General features: G+C 40.0%; 1 protein-coding gene across 1 annotated transcript in view; it reads right to left on the bottom strand.

The window, feature by feature from the left end:
• Positions 1-23,797, bottom strand: part of ngfra (nerve growth factor receptor a (TNFR superfamily, member 16)) — a 63,679-nt gene that overhangs the window by 13,350 nt on the left and 26,532 nt on the right. The window contains exons 3-5 of the mRNA XM_051714741.1: positions 20,786-21,148; positions 7,266-7,497; positions 5,715-5,917 (exon numbers count right to left, since the gene is read on the bottom strand). Of these exons, the coding sequence (XP_051570701.1) occupies positions 5,715-5,917; positions 7,266-7,497; positions 20,786-21,148 (798 nt within the window). The remainder of the gene's footprint in view (positions 1-5,714; positions 5,918-7,265; positions 7,498-20,785; positions 21,149-23,797) is intronic.

Here is a 23,797-nt window from a genome sequence, read left to right as displayed (position 1 = left end):
AATTTTAGCTTTTGCTCTTATAATTTGGTAGTTTGCCATCCCGTTGATGCTTTTATCTAAAAAGTGCACTGATACATCAATTACCAATACTTTTAAAATTGAGGTCAACATGAAATGGCCCCATTTACTTTCTTAATACACGTTCATGGTCTTACTGTGCATGATTAATCGGTTCACGTTGTCACAAAGAAAAATGTTTGTCCTCATAATCTTTAGTCCAAAATGTACTGTAACAACTTGCTCTGCCTCTACAATTACTTTACTTTCTGGGCTGACATCACAATTCTCTCTTACTTCTTAACCCCTCTCCTCCAACCACTTGGCTCCTTTCTATTATATAACACCCACTTTTCATAATTAAATCGTAGAATGTCCTGTTTCTGTCAAAAATATTTTGCGATGGGTGAAAGATGCCATACGTTGTTTCTGGCAGGCTACTCAGCCTTACAGGCTCCATATGGTTAGGATTAGGGTGGGGGCAGGGTTAGGGCATCTGCTACCTGGCAGGAACAAACTGAGGCACCTTTGTATAACGGGCGAAAAATGTCAGTTTACAGAAGTAAAATGGGTTGTGGACACATTTCATGTTGACTTTAAAATGGTAAATTAAAAATAGAATTTTGTGTTATTTATTAGTAGACAGACCTTAATGAAAGACCCGAGTGCAAAGCTTGGTATGTGTGGGCAGTGAGGACTGAATCTGAGACAACAGTTGAAGCTAAAGAAAGAGAGGCTCTTGTCTCTGATGCATTTAGAACTGGTGACTTTGTGTTTACAATAGCCATGTGTGAGAGACAGAGGAGGAAAGTCTTTGCCAGAAAGACCCGATGGAACAATCACACCTGTTCAGATTGACATTGCAGCATTATGTGTGTGTGTTTGGACTGAAAGCATCTGCTGCTGTTATCCTGTGGGACTTGAGGCAGACAGTGGAGTAAACGGAAATCTTGAAGAAGAGCAAGTGAATGTTGGTGTGAAGATATGTTTGTGTAGCATAAAAATGGAAAGAAACAGGGAGAGAGAAAGGGCATATGGATGAATCTCACAAAAATGGTCAAGATAACTTCTGGGTCGCATTTCACCGCAAAATCAAAAGAAGGAAAATAGAAATTACAGAATTTAACTAAAGAAAATGAAGCCTTTTTTGTAAGATCATTAATATTTTTTTGCATTGTGACATGGTTTTCAAGACAAGTTGGCACATTGCCCCACCCAAATTCCCATTACCAAAAAGTTTCATTCTTATTACTTCACGGAAATAACCAACCTGGTCTCATAGAATGAACATTACTCTATATACATTTTTGCAAACTGACTTGTACGTGCCGCTTTCTAAGTTTCGCAGCAGTTTCCTGGTGAAATGAACACTAGAGGCGCTACAACAACTGTGTGGTTTAATCAATGTCACACAAATCACAAGTACAATTGCTCACAATGTACACATATGTTTGGTAGCTCACCTGATAGATTGATGGACTTTGGACTTGACGGCCTCAGTTGGAGTCCAGCCAAAGATGCACAATAGTGAAGGTGGCATAGAAGTGACACAAAATGACGTGGTTGCTTCAAATAATGTTTTCCTATTTTTATTTCGAATTTGCATTTTAAAACACTGTCGGTTAGGGTTAGGTGTTGGTTAAGGGTAAGGGTAAGGATGTCTCTTTTTTTAAACTCTCATTTATATTTTCAAACACTATTGGATAAGTTTAGGGTAAAGTTTTAGGTTAGGGAGGTACATTTCACTTATTAAAACCTCCATCTACAATGTACCTTAAAAACCTTTATTTCACTCGGTTTTGGCGCCCCCTGCTGGACATTTCACTCCAAAACTGCAGCCAAACGTGTAATGAAGCATGTAATTTCAGTTTTGCAAAAATGTTGCAAAGCTCACGTAAATTTCATGAGACCAGGCTGTAAATAACAGTTGTATTTGTTGGACTGCCGTCAATTTATGCTGATTTAAATTTAAAGTAATAAGAATCAAATGAAAATCCCTATTGAGAATAATGGGGATTACCAGAAACTCAAAAGTAAAACACCTGAAAGCATTAAGCTGTATGTTTTACATGTAACTTGATGCAAAATATTTCTTATTTCTTTCTTTTGATTTTGGGGTGTAATGTGGCCTGGACTTGTTTTTTGTGAGATTCACCCATGTATCCTGGCCTGGGCCTCTGTGAGGTGTTGAGTTGAGGGTCTGCTTCACATTCCTGACACTCTTTGTTTTTATGTTTCTTTTACAAAGGTTGCATCTCCCCCCACCCATCAACATTCACCACCTAACTTCTATAATGCATTGCTTTTCCCTCTCAAGCACGTGATAAGCCTCATTTCCAAACCCCAAGACTGCCTGTTCTTCTCCCTAGTCCAAATGGTGACTTGAACTCAGTAGTCTAGCCATTACTCAAACACTGTGTGCTTATATGCCTATAGGTTGATTTGTTGATTTATTTACTTGCAAATTCTTTATACTTCTCTTTATATAAAGATTATACAAATAAAAACACCCTCCTCTCCTAGGACAAGTCAGCAAATCCGTTGTCAGCAGCAAACCCACAAAATGATTGACAGGCAGAGAGGTCAGATTGTTTTTGGCTGTTTAGAGCCTTAAACTGTCACAGTGACAGGTGTGATTTCTCAGGACATATTCAGCATGGTATTACAAAAACATCGCTTACAGCAGCTTTACTCTGTGTCCATGAAAAAGATCCAAAGTGAAGTTAACATAATGCCCTTGGCCCAAAGAACCATTTACAATAAATGCAAATGAAAATGCTGCTATTTATTTATTCATTAAGAAGGTGCTTTTATCCTGAGTGATTCACTCAGGCCAGTACTCATTCTCTCTCTCGCAAATCACACACACACACACACACACACACACACACACACACACACACTGAACACAGGAATAATATTAAGGGCGAAACATTTAATATTTGGCATTTTTATATTTGATAAACTGTTTTGCTCTTTTTAGCTTTATTTTTATCATTCAGTTCTCTGACCGGTGATATTTGCAAATTGAGTCCGAATTCTGACCACCACCCACTTACACAGGAAGAGACTGCTTGACCCACTTGTAAAACAAACAACTACATTGCTTTGTTTTTTGTAAATGTGTCATTTAGGGACAGGTATAAATGAAATCGATATACTGCAATAATAGACCACCGTCCAAAAAAACTAATCCCAATAATGGCTCCCCAGTCTCCACAAACAGTTGTTCAGATGAAACTAAAATAAAATGTGTAGAATTTTTGTCTATCCAGAAGTAAAAATGTCTGACTATTTCAGACAATGATATACAGTACAGTTATGTATATCTAGTTCAGTGGCTACTAAGTGCCTCAAACCAAACTCCATAAACGGTCTTAGCTTCTTTTCTTAAAAAAAGTTATTTAATAATGTATGATATAATTTGCCATCCTATAGATCCTTTTATCTAAAGCTCAGCTTGCGATTTTCTGATTGGAGCTTTTCTGATTTTGGCATTGGCTTTCCAGTTTTGTGTGCATTTACAGTATATGCATCAGGTGGTTCATTGAACATTTACTTAATTTAATAATTGTATATTGCGTATGAACTTTGAAAATGCTTGTATAGCTCATAAGTGGTTGGTCATTCAAAAGGTTATACCAAGCACTCTCTTACTGGATAACAATTAATGTGCTGCTTCTGACTGCGTAAAGACAACTCATCACACACAATTTTACAATACAACTATAGATTTCTCCCCATTATTTAGGCTCTAACTTTATTTCCAATTTCAAGGTGCAATGTGTAATTTCTGCACCTCTAGTGGCAAGAAACAAAATTACAATCTACTTGTTTTGTTGCCACGTGTTGCCCGACACAGCAACATTGGCTCAAAATAAGGCGGGACTATCTGTTTTCCGAACAAAGGAGGAGTGTTTGGTCAATCTGTTTGGAAACAATATCGATTTTTACATTTCTGTTTGGTGCCATTAATGGCAAAGTCATAACATACTGTACCTTTAAATGCATTCTTTGTGCTAAATCGATTGATGACTTTCCCTTGACTGCATATGCAAAAGCACTGTTTCATATCCTGCCCCAATGGCGTCAGTCACTTGTGAGGGTACTACAGAACTGTAATCTCTGTTTCATGGCCTTTTAAATATTATTGAACAGCACACTGGCGACTCACAGATTTCTCAGGAATGTATGAAAGCACTTCTTTGGTTTATTTTCAAAGTTTGTGTGAGTGTGTGTCTATGGGTGTGTGTGTGCGCGTGTTCTCGACTTGTGTGTTCCTTTCAAGATCTGAATGATAAAACAGGTCAGTCATGTCTACACCAAGCCTTACATGGAAATGGCAAGTGTTTAAGATAGTGAGGTGTAAAAGGAAGATATGAGAGTCAAGTCAAGTCAAGTCATTTTTATTTGTATAGCGCTTTTCACAACACAAAGCAGCTTTACAGGAAATCATGCATTAACAAAAAAATAAAAAATGAAACTGTAATATCTATAATGTCTTACAGTGATCACTGGATAGGAGAGTGAATGGGGGGATGGGAAAGGAAGAGAGAGAGAGAGAGAGAGAGAGAGAGAGAGAGAGATGGATACAAAAGATCTACATATGAGGAGAGAGAAGTAATGGAGGACTGCAGTGTTAGTGACCAGCCTCGCTGATGTTTCATCCTGGGTTGAGCGCCATTCAGAATTGAATTTAGAATGCTTTTTAGATTCCAATAACTTCCTAAATTTGAATTGAAGTCAAACTGTGGTAGGAAACAGTATGCAGAGTTGTCATTCTAATTTTAATTTAAGGAAGTAGAATTAAAGTGGAATGTAATTCACAGAAATTCGTGTAACTGCTGTAAGTGTAGTTTTTAATAATATATGGGGTATTTCCAGAAATATTACAGTAGTTATTATTGATTATTGAAAAAAATGTTTAATATGCCCAACCATTTACACTTATGCATTTCGGAGATGCATATATCCAAAGCGACTTACATTACCTTCAAGGTATACAGTTTTATCAGTTTGTGTGTTCCATGGAAATCAAACCCATGACCATGGCATTGCTAGCACCATGCTCTACCTGTTGAGCTAAAAGAACACTGGTAGGAACACCATATCATCATTAGTTTATATTAAAAATCAATATTTTAAATGCCACCTAAGAAAATGTATATTTCAATTTATATATTTAATTATATTTAATAAAATAACTTGTGGACTATGGTTGAAGAACCCTCGAATTCCCAGAATATTCAAATTTACACAATATATTTTATAAACAATATATTCAAATTTAGAAAAATTATTTTGTGCATTGAAACAAAAATAAGATGTAAAATGAGACTTTGTTTATTGAAGCGTCTGAACGTACAATTTCACTATAATACTGTATAATACTATAAAAACATGCCAATGATTCTTATGAGAGAGAGAGAGTGGACATTTTAGTAGAGAGTGTTTGATTGTTACATTCAGTTACAGTTAGTTTAAAGATCAAGTGTCTGAGTGACCTAACTAGGCTGGACATAACAACATTGGTTCAACCAATGGTGTAAGCTTGGGACGAGGCTACCTGTTTGTCCAAGCAATGTCCAAGAAACTTGTCAAACACAATACTCAGAATTTCTTATTTTTGCAGTTCAGTTTGGTGCCAGTAGTGGTGCAGGAATTGTTCAATTCAACTTAATAATTTTCCCAGATGAGTCTTTAACCTATGAGCTTACCGATCTGCTCTGCCGCATGCAGCTGCGTGTGGGCCTGTGCCTGTATCTGTGTCTGCGACTGCGCTTGCTGCTCCTGCAGACTCTGGCTGTCCACTGAGATACCACTGTCACTGTGCAGCTTCTCTCCCTCGGGAGACGGCGTCTGATTGGCCGTCGCTGCTCGATTATTAGCTGCCTGTTTATTCTGCTTGTAGCTGTTCAACCTAAGAGACACACACAGAAATGCATGCAGTACAAATAAAATTAATGATTGCATTTTATTAAAGTATTAGTAGTTTTCAATTTTAACAACAAACACATTTGTTTGTTTTGCAAAGTGAACAAAATTTTTGTTTAGGTGTAGAGTTAGGGTTAGTCTGTAGTAAATAACTTAATCTAACAGAAGTTTACGATAAATCCAAACTGAGTGTGTGTGTGTGTGTGCGCGCGCGCGCGTGCGTGCGTGCGTGTGCGTTACTGTTAATCAATAAGAAATTATCTTTGCAGGTGAATCATTTTGCACATTCAGGATTTCAGACATTGGACTGGCTGACTTTATTTTATGGGCAGGATTTTGAAGAGATGCCTTTTGGTTGAAATTTGTAAAATGGCGAAGCAAGAAAAACGGCTGAAATCTTCAAGGACACCTTTAAAGGTGCACTCATTCATTTTTTGAAGTATGTCAAATTGGCTTACATTGGCTTACAGAGACACCAAGTGGCCTGGATGCTGCATCATTTTAACAGTAGTTTTTAGTTACCAATGCCATTGTAGAATTTCACTATGCACAGTAAACCAGGATTAATTTAATCCATGAATGAAAGTGTCCAATAACAGGGCAGTTACTGAGATTAAGCAAGTAGTATTCAGCTGGTCATGTGATTCTAACATGGCTGCCCCCATGAGGCGCCCCTTCCCCATGTAGATTAAAAGAGCTTTTATAAGGTTACTGATAAAACTGAACTCACAATTTCTTTAAATTACTATTCATTTCTTTAGAAGTAAAACATTTTAAATGAGGAAAAAATGTACTGAGTGAACATTTAAAGCTAAAGTATGTAACTTTTTCTGTGTTAAAATACTTTCTCCTATCCCAACTTGATATGCAGAGACAACTATAAGTAAACCATTCATAGGTTCATTATCTCAAAAACTGTAAACACTGTTTCTGTTGCACTATGAAAATTGCTCTGTTTGTTTTGAGCGGCCCGCTTAGACCCGCCCCAACAACGTTACTCAACCAATGGCTAGAGTTGATGGGCAGGACTATCTCTTTATTTGACCAATGGCAGACAGGGGGTGTATTCAGAAAGCTGTTTTTTTTTTTTTTTTTTTTACTCACCTTTTGAATGGTCTCCCTACACTCTCAAACTACTTATTTATTTGCGTAAATCTTAACGTTAAGCAATTAACTTCAAATATATTGAATTGTATACTTATAACGAATGACTTTCAGTCCGTAGCTTTACATTGTACCATCCTTTACAATTAAATAAAGTAACTTAAGAACAGAGTCTTGTGTTTGTCAAGTTTTGCCCTTACATTTTTCAATCTTTTGCATTATTCTCTCACCTCTTAAAGATGATATATGCCAAAAGGCCAACCACAACTGCTGCCAGGATGGAGCAGTAGATTGGGATCAGGTTCTCGTTGAGCCCACTGCTGATGAAGTGAGGGGAGCTGGGTTTGGGTGTGGTGGCGTCCCCTCCAGGGCTGGGGCTCCACAAACCATCCAGATCACTGAAAGGGGGATTAGAATCGCTCGGAGAGGCAGTGGTGGAAGGATAGGTGGGTGCAAATGGATCTAGAATAAAGAAAGAGAAAGACAGCATGTACATAAGGTTCAAGTACACTGAGCAACTCTTATACAACAGTTAGTTCTGGCCCTCTTATCTGATTAGATATGGAGTGTTCCAAGAGTACTGATATTTAGTATAACAGCTCTGGGTCACTTCACAGTTTGTATCACTCTGCTTGCCTGTGTTCCAGATAGACTGTCACTCTGTGCGTATGAATTAGATCCATGTCTTTCTGTGGTGATCTGGATGACCGAGAACCTCCAAAGTCACAAAAAAAACTGCTGCAGTCTATTGCTGTGTCTAAATAGAATCCTCATTCTATTTATATGTATACACAGTAGTTCAATGATAATGGAATAATGAAGTGAACCTTATGGGACAGTCACTGGAATCTGTGAAACTGACCAATAGCTGTCTGGATGGTGTTATATGATATAATGCCCTTTGCACCCACTTACAGCACTATTTGTCTTTTTATCTGTCTTCCTCTCTGTACTGATTTGATGCATAAATTATACAGAGACAGAGAGCATTTTCAAAATATCTGTTAGAAAAAAATGCATTAGTGTGGTTCTTTCTCAAGAAAAGTTTCAAGAATGTTGTGGAGCTCATTATGAATAATTTCTTTCATGACTGTAAAATTGGTGACGACAGGGTTAAATCAACAGGACAGGAGGTCTTGATTTTACCATGAATATCTAGAATATTTTGTATCCTCATCTAAACTATTTCAGAATGTCAGTATGCATGACTGATTGAGTAACACTGAAACCAAAAGCTTCGGTTTGAGAGTTTCACTATACATAATGTAAAAGAAGCTACAGCCATAGGAGGAACTACAGCTGAAGGTGCTGTTTATAAAAATAGTCCTGATTTACACGGATGACATGATCAGGATTTAAAAACTGCTTTGGAAACAGGAAGCTCACCTTTGATTTGGTGTATGTGAACCAGTGTTGAAAAATGTGTTGCTTTTGCTTCTGTTTATAGTCTCTGATGTGGCTGTAAAATATGTGTCATGTTTGAATAATCAAGTCATAATGAAAGTAACTTAGGCATGGGCTATTTAACAGCTAATTAAGGGAGATTGTTTCCTAACTTGGTTTGAAGACAGGGTTGGGTAACTGTGCAAATACACTTTTACCTAAATGTATCTAAATTATCTAAATACAATACCATAGACTTTATTTGTTATTTTTATTATGATAGATTATCCCTAATTCAAACCCTTACCCTAACTCTAAAAGGAATTTTTTTTTAGAATAAAACAAAAAAATTATATTTACTTTATTTATGAATCGTTGAAACAAATGAGGACATTTTCAAATGTACCTAAAAAGAGGTTTTGTTGGATTTAGCTCACTTTTGTGGACAATTTTGTACCCAAACTATAGCTAACACACACACACAAAATAGCTCCTTATCTTTGGAACAGCTTTCAAACATGTGGGCATCTGAAGACTTGTGCGGGCAGTCCTCTTTATTTTTTCTTTCTTTATCAGTATCTTTCACTTACCGTCTCTCCCTTAGTAGACGTCAGTCTTTTCAAGACCCCCCTGCTCCTCACTCTTCCCTCTTTCTTGAAGGAAACATTCACTCTCAATTTCTGGTTTATTTTATATATTCTGATTGAGTGTGCAACAACAGTTAAAAGATTTCTGAAAGCAGACTCTTTTTCTTTCTCTGTCTCTTTGGATGAGAGAAAGGGTATGTGAAATTGAGATATATGGATGTGTTTTCAGCCTGACTGAACTTAAAACCTGAGTGTAAATGAGTCCTCACTTTTATTGGGCTGAGACGGTAAAATGCAGCCAAGCCATAGGTTAACAATTTTAAATTCTTCTCTTTTATTTCAGCCATTTTCCTTCTTAACTGTGTGTTTCAGGATGACATGCCAAGTGTAAAGTGCTTGTTAACCCTCAGCAGGGCACCTTCATTAATGAGGAGTCTTTATTCTCATCCTCTCACAGTTCCGTTTTTTTGGAATGGATTTAAATGCTGATATGGCAACCCATTTAAAGTTTATTATAATAGTTCTCTTTATCTAACTGAAAACACTCTCTTGAAAGACTGCATGTGTCACACACACAGCAACCCTTATTCTCTCCTCGTATGAGTGTGTGTGTTGGAGTGTGCGATAGACAGACAGGAGGGGGAGCGATAAGAGCCTGATGGGTGTGTGTTTGTGTGTGTGTGTGTGTGTGTGTGTGTGTGTGTGTGTGTGTGTATGCATGTGTGTGTATGTGTGAACGGATGAATGAACAGAGGCTTTGCTGTTAAGTGCTCTGATTATCTGCATTAATTACACTAACAGGAGGCATTAAAACATGAATACACATAAACTGTAAACACAAGCATACACATTATTACTCTGTCTTAAACAGGGATGTGTGTTTTAATCGAGATATAAAAATACTTTGAAGTTCTTAAATTTGAGGCCATTTGATTAGTCCCGTGCTGTGTATATACATGGATGTGTTTATGTATATGTGTGTCTGCGTATGCACATCTGTGATGTCATGTTTACATCATAAGCGAACAATGCAACAAAATTAGAGCATCTCCATTTTAATCAACAAAGCTGTCCCTGTACGTAATGTGAAAAAACTAGAACATTCCCGCTATAATTAACAAAGCTGTCCACACAGTAAATGAGCAACTCTAGAATACTTGAATGTTCCTGATATGATATGATATATGATACAAAAAATGCCATCCACACTGCGAACGAGTGACTCGACAAAACTAGAACGTTCCCGTTGTAATCAACAAAGTTGTATACACTGTAAACGAGCGACTCGACAAACTACATCATTTCTGGTATTATCAATGAGCTTTCTAAACTGTGAATGAGCAGTTTGACACAACTACAACATTCCCAGTTTAATCAACAGAGCTGTCTACACACTACAGTGTTCCCATTAATCAACAAAGCCGTCCACACAGCGAAAGAGTGACTCGACAAAACAAGAATGTGTCCGTTATAGTCAACAAAGCCATCCACACAGCGAATAAGCAACTCTACGAAACTAGAATGTTCCCATTATAATCAATGAAGATGTCTATACTGCAAACAAGGGGACTAAAGATGACAAAAATTCTGAATGTTCTGATTACGGTTAAGAAATCACAAAGAACCAAATGAAACACATTAACTTTGTCCCTAATTAATAGATTTTGTGCCCAGATGTTCATAATATACACTCACGGACCATTTTATTAGGCACACCTGTACACCTATTTATTCATGCAATTATCTACAGTAATCAGCCAATCATGTGGCAGCAGTGCAATGCATAAAATCATGCAGATATGGGTCAGAAGCTTCAGTTAATATTTACATCAACCATCAGAATGGGGGAAAAAAATTGATCTCAGTAATTTCGACCGTGACATGATTGTTGGTACCAGATGGGCTGGTTTGAGTATTTTTGTAACTGCTAATCTACTGGGATTTTCATGCACAACAGTCTCTAGAGTTTACTCAGAATGGTGCCAAAAACAAAAAAAAATCAATTTTGCGGACAGAAATGCCTTGTTGATGAGAGAGGTAAATGAAGAATGGCCTGACTGGTTTGACAGAAAGGCTACAGTAACTCAGATAACCCCTCTGTACAATTGCAGTGAGCAGAATAACATCTCAAAATGCACAACTGGCACCAAAAATCATGCCATGGTTTAAATCACTGAGATCACATTATTCCCCATTCTGATGGTTGATGTGAACATCAACTGAAGCTAGAGACCCGTATCTGCATGACTTTATGCACTGCACTGCTGCCACACGATTGGCTGATTAGATAATCACATGAATAAGCAGGTGTACAGGTGTACCTAAAGTGATCGAGTGTAATAAACACATTGAAAAAATTTACAGTGGAGCGGTAATGACGCAGATTTTGCTTTTGAGTGAACCTGGAGTGGGGTTTCTTTCTTTAGGGAGCGGGCAATTGAAAACCTGGAGTGGAGTGTTTACAGAATGCTTTGAGCGGGGAGGGGAAATTGCTGTCGTTTCACTCCACTCACCCACTCTGCTGTGCATCTGTGTGTATCAGTGAGTGTGTGTGATGTGATAGCTGTGATAGAGGTCACAAATTGAAACCCGAGTGTAAGAAACTCCAGCAGTCTTATTGATCCAACAAAGGAAAGAGCTCAGCACAACTCTCTCTCTCTCTCTCTCTCTCTCTCTCTCTCTCTCTCTCTCTCTCTGTCACACACACAGACACATGCCACTTAAATCTGTATGTGGCTGCAGGAAGTGAATCACCATGCAGCATGGACCACCAGCATAGAGAGACTAGTCATCCTGTCATGTGTGCCAGTGACTACAACTGTGGTCATTTTTATGAAAGAGCTTGCTTTTAATAAGTCCCTCTCATCAAAGGGCACGTAGACGACTGGCCCACAGAGAGATAGACATGAAAGGGTCAGAAATACACAGACAGAGAGCGAGATGGCAAGAAAGAGGCTGTAAAGGTCACGTATAAGGTCATTTTAAGGATGATGATGTGGCACTCACAGAGGGTGGTCTTTGTCTGGTGTGTGTGTGTGTGCGGGTTTGGGTGGTTTACGAGGAAATTTTTTTAGGTTACAAACTGGTAATTACAAGGATATTATGCTATAAATGTGGTTTATGAGGACATTTCTAGTGTCCCCATAATTCAAATTGCTTAAAAAACATATTAAACACTGTGTTGTTTATTTGTTTTTGTTTTTTTTTGTTGTTTTTTTTTTCAAATGTAAAAATGCAGAAAGTTTTTTGTGAGGGTTAGGTTTAGGGGTAGGGTTAGGGGATATAATCTATAGTCCGTACAGTATAAAAATCATTATGTCTATGGAGAGTCCTCATAAGGATAGCCGCTCCAACATGTGTGTGTGTGTGTGTGTGTGTGTGTGTGTGTGTGTGTGTGAGATGCTGCAGAACAAGGATTCTCTGTGCTAACTAAGCATACAAAAATGTTATTGAATGTTATAGTGAGAGGGGAAAATGTCCTGATTACTTTTGTAACCTCCGTTCCCTGATGGAGGGAACGAGATGTTGTGTCGATGTAGTGACACTAGGGGTCACTCTTGGGAGCCCCGAACACCTCTGATCTTTGAGAAAAGGCCAATGGGAATTGGCGAGTGGAATTTGCATGCCAGGTGGCGGCACTCTGCGGGCATAGATGCACCGTAACCGCTTTATCCACTTGGTGAATCGCCGAATACCCACTGGCAGCCCCACCATCGAGGGTAGTGAGAGCTGAAAGACCGGGATCGGACAGTAAAAGGTGCCCTCCACGACCTCGTCAGCTCCTCATGCACCTCCGGGAAGAAAGGGACCGGGGCGGAGCACGGCCCAGGAACAAATCATCGAGCCGCGAGGGTTCAGGGGAGAGTGGAGGATTCCACTCTAGCCCGATGCTCGCGGCCACCCGGGCAAGCATGGCCATCAGCTCGGCGCCGGCCTGTGACTGGGCGACCGCACCCGAAGGTGGGAGCTCAGCCGAGGCCTCAGCATCGGACTGGACGAGCCCGCTCTCCGATGCTGCCATTGACAATTCATCCTCTTCGCGAGCTCCTAATGAGAGAGCAAACTCGCCCTGAGACGACCCGGCGGTCTCATCCCAGAACCTGAATGGGGTGAGCGTGCTGGGGAATGGGAGGTCCGTGGGGGGTTTCCCAGCGGAGGTAGTCCCATTGAAGTCCCCAAATCGCCCCCAGTGCTAACCGATGCAGCCTCATACCCATAGGTAGAAGGACTGAGGCGGGGAGCCGCTGGGGTGGCTTCCCTTCTTACGAAAGAATGCCGCAACCGCAACGTTGCCATAGTCATGTTCTTGCAATGGGGACATGACCCATCCATGAACGATGTCTCCGCGTGGGCAGCACCCAGACACGTAAGACAACGATCGTGGCCATCAGAAGCAGAGAGGTAATGACCGCAACCAGAAATTATACACAAACAGAAAGGAATCTTTAAAAAGACGCAGCCGTAAGTGCCACTCTTTTAGAAGGAGAAAATATACTCTTTCAGTAGGAAGAATATACTCTTTCAGTCTGCCGAAGTGCCCAGGGGCGTTCTCTGCACTGCAGCGGTGCAGAGGGGAAGAAGCCACTGAAATGCGCCGTAAATCCAGCAGATGAGGTGAATGAACTCGGCAGAAGAATTCAGCTCAATGAATAGAACCGCTCGGCTCCGAAAAGAAAATCTGAATGAGTGGTTGCAAGCCAACTCCTTTTATGCCGTATGTCCGGGGGAGTGGCATGCAAATTCCACTCGCCAATTCCCATTGGCCTTTTCTCAAAGATCAGAGGTGTTTGGGGCTCCCAAGAGTGACCCCTAGTGTCACTACATCGATACAACATTGAGTGAGTGACAGATAGAGAAATGTACGCACATCCAACACTTCTTCAACAGGTGTCGGATCAAGGCAAAAAGCATTAAAATATAACTGAATAAAGTACATCCGCACACTGTTATAGTATTCCCTTTTATTGATTAAAAACAACAGCAACATTTCAATCTAAATGATTTTCATCAGGCCTGATGAAGATCATTGCTGTTATTTTTAATCAATAAAAGGGAATAATATAACAGTATGCGGATCTACTTGTTATAATAGCAAACAACAGCCAGAACACTATGCATTAAAAAAATTATTTTTGCAGGTTGTTAAGTTTACTTAACTAAAATGAACTAAAGCAGCACAATGCTAAAACTTGATTTCATTGCATTCTATCCAATTAAATGTGTAAAATTTAAGTTTACTTACTCTATTTGAGTCAGGACTACATGAATACTTTTTGTAGCATTGATGAAACTGGGCATGGGATTTCTATTTCCAAACTTGCTTTGCATGGGACTGGATGGGGTGAACAAATGTTGAAATATAAGATGCTTCCCAAACCGTACACTTCTACACTATTCTACGCCATTTTGTAGTGTAAGTAGTGCGAGTAGTGTTAACACTGAAAATGCAGCAAATAGAAGTGTGTTTTAAGTACCCGGATGATGCACTTTTTCAACCGTCAAAATAGAGTGTGGAATGTTGGACACTTCATGCACTCTGTACATAGCGGAAGGGGCGGAGTTACCTGACTGCGCTGCTGGTCTAACAAAACAATTGTAAATAATGAAGAATGTAGCAGTTAGCAAAACGTACAAATGTGAGATGAGTGCTTTACCATCACCCCACACTGAGTGAATATGTACATTGTATAAGGTACAAGTGTTGAACTGAGGTTGGCTAACACGCTAAAGCTAGCAGCACGCTGCTCTTCTGGCCCCGCCTGCCAGCAGGCATTTCCCCACCTCTCTAGAGCTGGGGAGGGGGACAAGGGGAGGAAAAAAAAAAAAGAGGAGAGGAGAGGAGAGGAAAGGGAAAGGGTAAGGCGGAGCCTGGTCCTCGATCACTCCTTCACACTCTGGCGGACAACAGCCGCTCCTCCCCGGGTGGACCAGAGCAAGTCCTCCGACCCCTGGCAGATGGAACGCCCCTCCGTGTTCTGGCGGCTGGTAGGAAGCCCCTCCGCCCCTGGCAGCGGCTCCACCGCTTCAGGCAGCCGGCAGCGAGCCCCTCCTCCCCTCACGGATGGCGGCCATTCCTCCGCGTCCAGGCCGCCAGCAGCGACTCCTCTGTCCCCCGGCGGACAGCCACGGCTGCTCCTTTGGGTGGACGGCAGTGGCGAGGACTCCATGACAGCGGATCCCTCCTTCCTCCACCAATGTAACAAGGTTAAAAATGGGAAAGGAGGAGACGGGAACCGGCTGAACGGACAAAATCATATTTGATGAAACAAAATGACACACAACACAAACGCACACACGGCAGCTGCGTTGAACTTATCCCTCTCCTCGGCTGATTAGCCCGATTGGGGGCCGGGCGTGCATAGTCATGTCCTGGCCCTGCCCTCCTCATCACAGAGAGTCTGTTAAGCTTTGGAGTTTTGGGGGATACCATTGTGGTGAAGAATGACTCTTGTGCTTATGTTGAGGAAGGACTTTCACTATTAAGTGATGTTTGATTTGAGTGCTGCTTAGCTTCATAAGCAGTTGCTATCAAATTGACAGTGCAACAGTTTCACTGTCCTTACACTTGCTCACCTGGCATATAATAGGCCCAATGATTAATAAAATAAATCAAACATTTGTGGCACTATCAAAACATGGCTCTATTTGATCCAAAGCAATCCAGCCAGCCTGACAGAGCAACACTGGCTCAACAAATAGCATCTGTTTGAGTCCGGAGGATCTGTTTGTCTGACCAAAGGCATAGGGGAGAGTGTTCAGGAAACATGTTCGAAAACATTCTTCATTATTTTTATTTTTTTATTTTTTTTGGTGACGCTAGTGGCACAAATTATACACTGCACCTTTACATTAGTATCATCACTACTTTTAGTTAGTTACTCTCCAACGCTGCCAGTAGATCTTAGCTCTTTTCCCATTTTGTCTCCTTTATCTGTACTCTTGAGATATTTTGTCTCTACTCCGCTCTTCTCTCCTTTCCTCTCAGGACAGAAGTTGATGAGATCAAAGGCATATGAGTGCTGGAGCTGCTGCCAATGAAGCTGAACGAATGTGTGTGAAAGTGTGTGTAAGTGACAACACTTGCAGATGCTTTATGATTTAAGGGTTCCATCTGCACATATATCTCTCATCTTCTTGTGGCACACACACTACACTAGGCACACAGCGGGTCAATAAACTGCTGTTCACACACCCATTTTCAGGACATGGATAAGCAAAATGTACCTACACTGTACACTATAACCAATATTCCCTCAAAACACTGGCGACCTTGTCAGTGATGGCCCAACCAAAATTCAGCTAAAAGTCCTTAACGGTTAAGTTTGTCTTTTGTCTGTGTTAACATACTTCACAAATCTCCGAACACAGTGGCGAGGCTATAACTACCAATCAAAGGTTTAGACATTCTGAAGTTATGTTTCTCATGATCCTGCTTACATGAATGAAATAAATTGTGCCTTGGTATGAACTTTCAAAAAAAAAAACTACAATTTTATTTTGAAATGGATGAGATGGAGGAAAGCAGACAATAAGGGGCCAGCATACATGTGAACTTTTTAAGCATCCCAGGTGGATACCTCATGAAGCTGGTTGAGAAAATGCCAAGACTGTAGACCTGTAATCCAGACAAAGGGTGGCTACTTTAAAGAATCTGAAATATAAGATCTATGTATAAGATAAAATATATTGAACTCTTTGTAGAGTGTACTTCAGAGAATTACAGTCTCTCACATGACAAATGCACATTACTGACTGAAATAAAAACTGCCCTTCACTGTCTAGTGATTGAGACACACTCCAGACACACTCTTTCTCACAATCTCAAACACACACAAAATGTGCTGACACCAAAACCCAAACTAACACATCCACAAAAGCTTCCACAGCAGCAGAAGGCATAATGGCCCTCACACATGCACACACACACACACACACACACACACACACACACACACACACACACACACACACAGCCCGAGGCTTTAGACATCAGACAGACCCACCGCTCAAGCGGTAGCACACTAATCCAATGACACGCCACATTACATGCCCTCTCCAGCCATGGAAACAGTGCTTCCTCTGTGCGTGTGTGTGTGTGTGTGTGTGTGTGTGTGTGTGTGTGTGTGTGTGTGTTAATTAGGTACAAAAAAGGGCTATAATTTCACTTGCTTTCCACTGAGGGCACAGCGTTCCTTAGCTAACCACTGATAGGATTCAACTGTTAAGGCTAGTTCTCACTGCCTCAACAAACACCAACACGGTTGTTGAGCAGTTGTTGGGTTTTATTAGATCAATGTTGTCTAAGCTTGTTGGTGTTTTAAAGAGATAGTTCACCAAAAATGAAAATTTTGTGATAATTTACTCACTCTTCCCAAACCCTTATGACTTTCTTTCTTATTAAGAACATGAAAGCATGCATTCACACGAGCACTTGTTGTGTTTTTAGTGCTAAACACCACGAGTTCTAACATGGACATGCAAACCACCGTGAACTAGCCTCTCTCATACACTCATGACCGTGCAACAGACATCAAGATTTTCACTGATAAATGACGTAAGCCATCAGTAGACTTGGTTGCATCAACTACTTTTATGATACTTTTGGTTCCTTTTTAAGATTTAAAGTGAGCAAATATTGATGCTGACTACCACCCCTGGAGTCGCGACTTTGGATCCAGGGCGTGCTGAGTGACTCCAGCCAGGTCTCCTAAGCAACCAAATTGGCCTGGTTGCTAGGGAGGGTAGAGTCACATGGGGTAACCTCCACGTGGTCGCGATTAGTGGTTCTTGCTCTCAATGGGGTGCGTGGTAAGTTGTGCGTGGATCACGGAGAGTAGCATGCTGTGAGTCTCCGCGGTGTCATGCACAGCTTGCCACGTGATAAGATACGCGGATTGACTGTCTCAGAAGAGGAGGCAACCAAGACTTGTCCACCGCCGCCCGGATTGAGGTGAGTAACCGCGCCACCACGAGAACCTACTAAGTAGTGGGAATTGGGCATTCCAATTTGGGGAGAAAAAGGGGATTAAAAAAAAAAAACGATTTAAAGTGAGGCACTATGCACTGTCAGGGTATTGAAAACACAGACAAACATTTTCAGTAAAACATTTTCTTTAGTGTTCTGCATAAGAAACCAAGTTACACAGGTTTGGAACGACATGAGGGTGAGTAAATTATGACAGAATTTGCATTTTTGGGTGAACTATCCCTTTAAAGTCCTGTAAGTGATTTTATTAGAATAGCACACAGCAAAATGTCCCTCTGTGACAGCTCTGGGCTCAAAAAAGAATCTGACCATAATGAACTGTTATTTAGCAAAAGGTTTTCTTCAAAGGCTTTTGAGTCGCTCTCTGCCTGTCAGTCATTTTGAGTATTTGGTTTTACTGACATTAGATTTGAAGAGAGGGGGCATTCAAATTCAGTGGCAAAGTCTGGTGGAAGTTAGCAAAGTTAGCAAACATAGCATACAGCACCTTTAACCAAGTTCTAACAGAGATCTGTTTCTCAAATGTAGGGGAATCTTTTTTTTTTTTTTTTAAGTGGGGGTGAATGAAAAGAATAGATTTTGATGGAGAGAGTAACACTAAATCTAGAATAAATCATGTAAACCAAATTGTGTGTATGTGTTAAGCGTGTGTTTTTGCGTGTGTCAATGATTGTTGATGATTGTGTATTTATCCGCTATTTTTAATTATTTTTCTATCGGACAGTTATTTTCTTTTAAAGGCGCTTGTAATCTGCAAAGTTTAAACTCTTGCTTTAGCGCAGCGGTTGATTGACTGGTGAGGGGGGTGGTGCTTCCCTGCTGTCCGTCCATTCAGGACGAATTAACATTTACAACTCAAATGTGATATGGTCACATGCGTTTTTGACCACATTCGTATGTGGTTTTTGAGATCCGATCACAAAACATTTTAGACCCCGTTTGGACCTGTATTTAGCGCTGACCACATTTGATCAGATCACCTGAAATGCATCTTAATACCAGATGTAAATGGGGTCTAAAGGAATGATTTCCATAAAGATGATGTGTGTACTTTTGTCAAAGTAAAACAAAAATCTTGTATCCCATCTTAAAGCTAGATTATGTAAGATTTTTTTGGTTAAAAATTAACAAATTGCCATTATTGATTGAGTACATAAACAATCAGTGTTCAAAACAATGTCCTTACTTTACCCAGATTCACAACGGTAAGTCTATAAAATTGATTTGTATTTTGAGCTGTCAGGATCGATTTGGCATGAAATCGCTGGCTTTTGATGTTCATCCTTGTGTCATTACGTCACGTCCACTCACAAAGGAAAGAAGTGCCGGCTGTCTCATGTTCCTGCTGGAGAAAATAACTACACTGTTTAACTCAGTTCAGTAGCACTCACACAGTTCAGGACAGCATTGCTGCAGTCTAGATGGATGTTTATTTTATCCATTTGGCGAAGTTGTTTACCTGCTATAATGCTTGGATATGTTTTCTGGTAGGGTTGTTGAAGCTAATATTGCTTGTCATGCTTTTACGAATTGAACATTACTCGTGTGTTAACCGATCGTGATGTATCTATGTTGTCTGGTGAAGTTACTGTGACATGTATAATATGTATGACTTCTGAAATTGACTTCTTGTAATTGTTATACTGCATATTTAAGCATATTATTTTTATGTTTAATAAAGTATATTTTATCCCCATCATTACTGAATCCTCATTTTATGTTTTTAGTTTACGGTGTTATTGTGTGCATTGCATAGACATGCTATTGTAGTAACTGAGGCTGGAAAATATAGTATAAAAATAATAAAGACTTCTGTTGAACTTGTATCAGCCATATTATGAGTTGAACCTCTTAAATTGAAAATTGTAATACAGTTCAAACATTTAAAATAGATAAAACACTTGAATAATCATATTCAGATCTACTATTTAAAAGTGCTTTGGGTGTACTGTCAGAAAAGCGATTTAAGTGTAAAATTCATTCAAATATGTAAATAAGACTGTAGTTTATCTTCATCAAAGCAAATAATATATCCGTTTCAAATGTTTAATCGTATAACATAATATCAACATGAAAATAGCACGTTATGACTCCAGCTCCAGTCATGATCACACACAGTCGATGTTCAGGTGGCTCAAATTGGGAGATTCATCCGCCAGAAGAGCAGTGCCAGAACACGACTGAGGTAATGTGTTTTTCCACAAATTTCTTGCATTTTTAAATTTCAACCACAGATGTCGCTAGAGAGCACAAAGTTACGTAGTTCAGCTTTAAAATGCAGTCAACTAAGCCATTTGTTGGTTGATTTCACCTAAAAGTGCAACACTGTGGCTTTGTGCCGCTATCAAAACACTGTTTGAGTGGCCCTTCCAGTCTGACACAGAAACATTAGCTCAACCAATGGTGTAAGGTTGGGGTGGGACTATATGTTTGTACAACCAATGAAAAATGGGGATAGCTTTATGTTTAAAAGCGAGTAATTACGTTTGGTGATGCTAGTGGCACAGAAATTACACACTTGTGTGCAATATTTTGTCTGTCTATATGACTATTTTTCATTGAAGAACATTTCTTACTATTCTAATAAAAGTTTGCCCCCGTTGCTGTTTACGGGAGCATCCCTACGGTCCTTGTGCTAAAATATTCATGGTCAGACCTCTCATGGAAACGCCTGCATTCTGTTTTATTCGTTGTTCTGTGTCTAGGTTTTTTCAACATGTTCTGTGTGAACAGACACTTAGAATGTATGTTTGGCATTTTTGGGTAGATGTGTGTGTTTGTGTGATTCTCTCACCATGACAGAGTGCGTCTACAAAGGGTGTGCAATTTCTGATCAGAGTCTCTGTCTGCACCTCGCAGATGGTGCAGGGTAGGCAGGGGTCCAGCGAGCTCTCCTGATCAGAGAAGGTTTCATCCATACACTCCTCACAGATCGTGTCGTGGTCATAGTCACAGCGCATCAGCACCCCCTGACCACGCGGACACACAGTGCAGGGCTCGCACTGGCCCGACAGAGCGTCCTGGAAATAGCCGTAGTTGCACACGCACACAGCGTCATTAGAGTCAGTACAGGGTGTCTGCATACGCATGAGACCTGTGCATTCACTGCATGTCTGGCACCTCTCTGTGTGACTGTAGATCTCAGAGAATGTCTCACCTGGAGAAACAAAGAAATAATCAGAATGGCAAAATAATTGTAACCTGCTTAAAAAAGTCATAAGGCTTTGAGAAAACAAGAGGTTGAGTAAATGATGACAGAATCTACATTTTTGAGTGAACTATGCTTTTAATAAGCATGACTATGCCTTTAATTACTGCTTTAATTATAATTAATCAGTGAAGATAATGATAATAGGACAGCACAGGGAGAAACTGAAAAATGGTAAGGAGGGGACTAGTTAAAATAAAGAGGACAAAAATTACTAATCAAGGAAAGGAACGAAAAAAGAGACAAACACAGAGAGAAGAAGACAAAAAGAAAAGAAAAATGGTTTCAATTAAAATAACATCTTAAAGCCAGCTTAAGCTGGTTTTTGGAGGTCTTTGCTGATCTCTCAGCTTTTTTAGGCTGGCCTGGTTTGCTGGTTTAAGAGGGGTTATTGGATCTTGTTAGCTTATTGGGCAGGTTTACCAGCTAGACCAGCTAGAACCAGCTACGCTTAGTTTGGTTTAAGCTGTGTTTTTCAGCAGGGGTATAGGAGGGCTGTGCTTTAGACATCAGTAAAAAAGGTTAACGACATTGACTGGATTGTGTTATAGAGGTCTGTGTTTGTGTGTGTGCACTTTTATTTATCTCTATATGGCATTGATTCCGGTGTGCAGTCAAAACAAGTCATTGCAGGGATTACTGTATACACACTGAATCTGAATCTAATTTTAATTGCTCTCGGCTCAAAACTGATGCTTAAAACCTTCCAGATTTTATAAAAAATTTGCAGTCCACAGGCAGGAGGTCCTTCAAGTTCAGTAAATAAACTTCAATTGGTTCAAAATGCAGCAGCCAGAGTGCTGACTAGAACCAAGAAATATGATCATATTAGCCCTTTTTATTGTCCCTACATTGGCTACCTTTTAAATTTCGTATTCGTTTTAAAATTCTGTTAACTACGTACAAAGCTTTGAATGGTCTAGCTCCACGGTACTTAAGTGACCTTCTTCCACGCTATATTCCGTCACGTTCATTACAATCGCAAAATTCTGGCCTGTTAATAGTACCTAAAATATCAAAATCCACAAAAGGAGGTAGATCATTTTCCTATTTGGCTCCTAAACTATGGAATAGTCTCTCTAACACTGTTTGGGACTCAGACACACTCTCTCAGTTTAAGTCTAGACTAAAGACTAATCTATTCAGCCAGGCATACACCTAATTTATCCATCAACTCATAGTTTTGCATAGTTATGCATATAGGTCTGCCGGAACCGGAAACACTTCTCATATTTTATAACTCTGCAATAAATTGACTGGCATCTACGCTAATATTGCTCTATTTGTTTCCCTGTCTCAATCTCGGGATTCATATCTGCCAAATCATACAGCCTGCCAGATCCAGCTCCGTTCCTGCTTGGTGTCCGACTACCATTGCTACATGTCGTTGAGTGATGACGACTAACTGCAGCCTGTGCCAGCCAGATACACTACAGTCTATGGCTATGGACTTCGCAGAGGATGATCTGATGCCAACTCCAACCATAAGACATGGGATACTGCATGTGCCACTGCCTGAACCTTTGACTTAGAATGAACCGTACAGAAATGACCTGCCAGCTGAATTACGATGCACCTCACTGATCACTGCCTTGGTCTAATGATGGACTACACTCTTAACCCTTTCATACGTACCGTCACACATATGATGGTTAATAACTGGGCCCCGCAGAGTAGCGTCACACATATGTGTTTCTGCAACAGCCAAATAGGCTGCAAATAGGCTTTCGCACCAGCACAGGCTGTGCTGGTCAAGCGTCTGTAAATTATATTGGCTCAGTTAGTTACTCATATAGTCTTTTAAACCACAGAATATGTTTATTTTATATACATACTGTACATCCAACTCGTCACCAAAGTACCACAATAAAAAGTTTACATCTCTTATACGCACAGTCAATACATCAAACGCAATCTTCCTCCGATGCGTGCTGCCATTTGTTTACATTAGTAACGGTTGTCATTCGTCAGACAAACAGCTACTCAAAGAGTCTTTTAAAGCACATAATATGTTTATTTTATGTAACAAAAAGTCTAATTGTCACCAAAGTACCACTATCTCATATACAAGTTCACAGCTTGTATATGCACATCCATCATAACTAAATGCGATCTTCCCATGCACACAGCCATGTCTACTCATTAGGTGCAGATGCGGTTTTCATTCACACAAACAGCAACTCAACAGACAGCCAAACCATCACAAAGTCTCAACAGACAGCCAAACCATCACAAAAGCACCATGGTAACAGTTTAAAACTCGTATACTTACAGTTAAAACATGCTGATCGAGCGTGATTTTATCTGATGCATACAGCCAAGTCTGTTTACATTAACGCTTGTCACACACACACACACACACACACACACACACACACACACACACAATGTCTGAGAAGTCAAACAGTGCATATAGGCAAACCGGACTGCTGATATTAATTGTTCATTTGTTTTTTACAGCTATAAAAATGAAATAAATAAAACAAATACAGTACAGCAGACATAACCCATTTGTTCACATGTTTACTATATTATATACAGTATTTTTTTTTCATGGCAAGAAATAAAAAGTAAAACAAATAAATAAATACTCCTCTA

Source organism: Myxocyprinus asiaticus, chromosome 13 (assembly GCF_019703515.2).
Source record: "Myxocyprinus asiaticus isolate MX2 ecotype Aquarium Trade chromosome 13, UBuf_Myxa_2, whole genome shotgun sequence".
Lineage (NCBI taxonomy): Eukaryota > Metazoa > Chordata > Actinopteri > Cypriniformes > Catostomidae > Myxocyprinus > Myxocyprinus asiaticus.
The sequence above is the reverse complement of the archived record's forward strand: the minus strand, read 5'-3'. Positions and strand labels throughout refer to the sequence as shown.